Here is a 4688-nt window from a genome sequence, read left to right as displayed (position 1 = left end):
ATCAGCTTTAAGCAGCATTTTAATTTTTTATTAATATAACCTACAATTTAATTTTAAAATGTTTTAGGTTTTTTTATGTTTAACAATTTAATATAACATTTAATATTAAAGCCCAGAAGCTTCCCTATCCCCCACTTTTTCATAAAATTAAACACTCATGTTTTCTCAAAGTGACATCTACAAATGTAATGAAGCAGTTTATGAAAATGTAAAGATACTCTGACTTTGTTCACAAGTACTTGATCAGATTACATGAACCAGATTACATTTATTATACAGTATTACAACACATTATAATATTAGCTGCAGTGAACATGGCAGGGTTTGTGTACAGGGACAGATAAACATGAATATGTGTGACCTCCAGTTACAGTCAGATAACAGTACAGCAAAGTAAACAGTGAGAGTTAAAATAAAATGCAGAATACTGCAGTAGTGATAGATCTGGCAATCAAGTGATGGCAAAATACGATGAAGAAATAGAAGAATCTGGTGAAATACAGGGGGCTGGAAGAGGACCCAGAGAGACTGAAGTGGAAGAAGAGCAATCCGAGTTTCCCAGCAGTCATAGCAGTGTTGTGATCTCTAATCTGGAAGAAAAGCTCCAACGTTGATCCAACTCAAAAGAGTGCAAACATAAATACAGTAAAAATATTCTGTGCCCCTGAGCTTTGAGAGTAAATGAAAATATTTTTTATAAAAATGAAAACTATACAACTATAAACTTTGTAGCAGAATCAGATTTATTTGCCCCTGAGTAGTGCAGTGTTCAACCTATTTCTTACAGAGCGGGCAAAGTGCTTATTCCTCAATTACTGTCATGGCATACTGACTGTTATGATGACCTGTGAAATAAAATAATATTGAACAAATAAATAAACAAATAAATAACAAGAAGTGAAATAGTATGTTACTGTGAACTATTCATTATTTTTATGCAGTTTTTACCTCGAGCTCTGTAACATTTTACACCCAGGATGATGGTCACCAGCAGAAATGAAGAGGCCGCCACTAGACTACTGATCAGTTTAAGAACTGACATTTGAGTTTCTATATTTGAGACAAAGCACACACACACACACACACACACACACACACACACACACACACACACACACACACACACACACACCTGATGGAGTGCACAGACATTTTTGTAAAGTTCGTGTAGTTACGGGAAAAGTGTAATTATACCTGTTCTGGGATGTTCAGCGCTACAGCTCAGTGTCTCTGTAGCAGAACTGGAACTGACGTTGTTAGCTGCAGTGCAGTTCAGTGTAACAGCTCCTTCTGCTGGTGAGAGACTGAACTGCAGCTGAGCTCCACTCCCAGTCTTATAGCCGCTCCACAGGAAGGAAACACTCTCAGCTCCGAGCGCTACACACTTCACTTCAACATCACAGCTGTTTGTGGACAATCTCCACGTCTGGTTCTTATCAATCTGCACAGCTGTTATGGGAACTACACACACACACACACACACACACACACACACACACACACACACACACACACACACAAAAGGAACCCATGAAACTGCAACTGCAAAGATTTATAGTAACAATACATTCACAAAGCTATAACTTCGCAGTGCTCAGACTAAAACACTTTTTTAAAATATATGGACTATAAGAATGTTAAAAAATTCACAATAAATATATTTATGTAATTAATCTTCATAAGTTTATAATTATTCCCAATACTTTGATAAAATTAATCACACCTACTTTGAATATAAACTTTAAATGTCTGTGCTGGAAGCTGTGTTTCAGTGTCTTCTGCATACACCGAGAATGTCCCAGATTCTTGAGGTTGAAGATCTTGTACAGTTACTCCAACTCTGTCATTGTCCTCCTTTAATCTTCCACTGAACTGGGATTCCAGAAGTGTGTAACTTTGGTCTGTACTGTATTCAGCAAAAGTTTTCCCATTGAAGATCCACTGAACCGATAACACTGATTCAATTGGGTATTGAACACGAAGATCCAGGGAGCTCCCAGCTTTGAGCACCATCACTGTGTCAGCCAAAACACCACACACACCTGCAGCAGAGGGAAACATAACAAATAGCAGTACACATCAGAAACCTGCTGGTCTTAGGCTTGTTTGTCATTGATTTTTCCCTGATCATGATTTTCTATTTCCAGTTTAAGCAGAGTAGGAGCATAGTAATATAACGAGCTAGGGTTGTAACTGTACCATAAATATATTTTACGATACTATACCAGGTCACAATACCAAGTAGTATCACGATACCATGCAATGATGTTTTAATTCATAATTCATCTACAAAATGAACCAAAATTACAGAAATACATAGATATAAATGAAAACAGACAAACCAGATTTTCCTCTGAATTCTTTATTAATGAGAATGAATAACTGGCTATTGGAAAATTTTAAGAACAATGATACAACTGGCAAGCAACTAATTCAACATGCCAGATATTTCACTATTGTTTCCTAGAGCAATGAAATCATATAAATGGAAATTGTCCTCTGAGTACTAAGGATGAACACAACATTATGAATAAATTACTGAATTTTTAAATTAACTCCTTTATGATCAAACACAGCTAATTTTACAGGGTTCGTACAGATCCTTCATAATGAAATTTCAGGAATTTCAAACATATTATATTTTTGTTGTTGTTTTTAAGGACTATAAAAAAGATATTGTCATGTTGTCAGACAACGGGAAGGAGTATGAAATAGTGATTGATTTCCAAGCTGCTGCTCTGCACTGCTAAAATCTTGATTTATAATCACGACGTCCTCTGACAAGATCGCCATACACATAAGTTAAAGACAACAGCTGTGCTATGATTTCGTCTATATCTAAAATGATCACTCAGAGAGAAATTTAGGAGTTAATGATTGTGCTGCTCCTCACTGAACAGAGTAACTGCAGAGAGAGGTGTATCTGGGGGGAATGCAGGACCTCACGCGCACGGGGGAGTAATGGCCACTCTCTTTTACAGAAAGTAGCTAAAGTTTGCCCAAAAAAGTCGTTATATGTGTCGCTAGGTGCCTTTTTGAGGAAAAGAGGCTAAAGGTGACTGAAAAGTCTCTGTTACAGTGAGTGAGTAAATATCTGGAGGAAAAGGGGTGGGGGGATGTCATATTTTAAGTGAAAGGACTGTATTCGTGTTCTATTGAAAATAAACACTTTAAAGTTATTTAGAGATTTCGTATTTTTTTTTACTTTTTATAATTCAAGCACTTTCTAAGCACTATTAAATGGCTAATTTCAAGGATTTCCTCTACTTACATGTCAAAAAGCCAATTCAAGCACTTCAAGCACCTTGTGTGAATCTTGATTTTAGTGTTTAGACACAGTGGTTAGAATAACATTACCTCGCTTACTAGCAAATAAAGATTAAGGTAAAGAATTTAGGTTAAATGACGTGTCACTGACATTTGTGTATTCTGCATTAGCAGTGAGATGTGTCAGAACATCTCCAAATGCCATGTAAAATCGTTTGCTCTGACCTATGAAGTTAGCAGTAAGGAAGCTCATTTACTGTGAATCATTAAAAAAGCTTAATTTGCCAAGTGCATTAAAAAATGTCCAATATTTATCTCTGTACATACCCTGTAGAAGCGCAAACAACAGCACACCAGAGATGGAAACAGTATATCCATGAAAGTCCTGCATTGCTGTATTAGTGAATAACTAAAGTAGACGAAAGCTGAGGCTCAAAAAACACTTCCTCACTCAGTGTGTGTCTGAGGTCTCTTAATCTATAAATGTTTGCTGTATGTGGCTGTAAAGACAAAATAAAAGCACCTACAGTGTTGTAGGAAAGTTCTCTATGTGTATTCTCTGAAAGTGGGTTAAAGCTTTTCTCTTCCATGTCACTGACGCCTCACTGTGGTTCTGCTACACACGCAGCTTAAAGCTGATCAAGTGCACCAACACAAGGGGGCATGTTGATGTTGTTTACTTGTGGTCAGTTGCTAAAAAGCTAGAAGACGAAAGAACTCTCACACAGACTATGGCTTTTTTTCCTTTTCAAAGAACTGAACATGTTTAGTAAAGTCATTAACAGTGCATCAGACTTTAGTTGCTGTATGCACAGTCATAGGAAAAAGAAAGTACACCCTTCTTTAATTTCATGTTTTTATATAGAATAAAATAACCACAGGTGACAATAAAAAAACAAAACACAACAGATTTCAATATGTAGTGATTTTTTTTTAATCAGAAGTAAACCAACATTCAGAAACCAGGTGGGAAAAATAAGTACATCCTATAATTCAGTAACATGTAGAACCACCTTTAGCAACAATAACTTGAAGAAAATGTTTTCTGTAGGAGTTTATCAGTCTCTTACACCATTTTGGAGAAATTTTGACTGATAAACCCCTACAGAAAACATTTTCTTTAAGTTATTGTTGTTTAAGGTTGTTCTACATGTTACTGACTTATAGGGTGTACTTATTTTCACACCTAGTTTCCAAATGTCTGTTTACTTTTTTGGGGGTAAAAAATGAGTACATACTGAAATCTGTTTATTTGGTCACCTAAGGTTATTTGATTGTTGGTGAGAACAACACATTTGTGTATGTGTGTATATATGTGTGTGTGTGTGTGTGTGTGTGTGTGTGTGTGTGTGTGTGTGTGTTTTTATATATATATATATATATATATATATATATATATATATATATATATATATATATAT

The 4688-nt window shown here is 35.7% G+C and overlaps 1 protein-coding gene across 1 annotated transcript; it reads right to left on the bottom strand.

Moving 5' to 3' along the window:
• Window positions 1-248: 248 nt before the first annotated feature.
• Window positions 249-3864, bottom strand: LOC108267285 (uncharacterized). Its single transcript, XM_053681536.1, has 6 exons — window positions 3595-3864; window positions 1728-2042; window positions 1195-1461; window positions 949-1050; window positions 786-845; window positions 249-590 (listed from the first exon to the last, which is right to left on the bottom strand). The coding sequence occupies exons 1-5, from the start codon at window positions 3656-3658 to the stop codon at window positions 802-804; spliced, it is 792 nt and encodes a 263-aa protein (XP_053537511.1). The 5' UTR covers window positions 3659-3864; the 3' UTR covers window positions 249-590; window positions 786-801.
• Window positions 3865-4688: the final 824 nt, after the last annotated feature.

The sequence above is a fragment of the Ictalurus punctatus genome, chromosome 7 (assembly GCF_001660625.3).
Source record: "Ictalurus punctatus breed USDA103 chromosome 7, Coco_2.0, whole genome shotgun sequence".
NCBI classification, from domain to species: Eukaryota; Metazoa; Chordata; class Actinopteri; order Siluriformes; family Ictaluridae; genus Ictalurus; species Ictalurus punctatus.
This window is presented reverse-complemented; position numbering and strand designations above follow the sequence as displayed.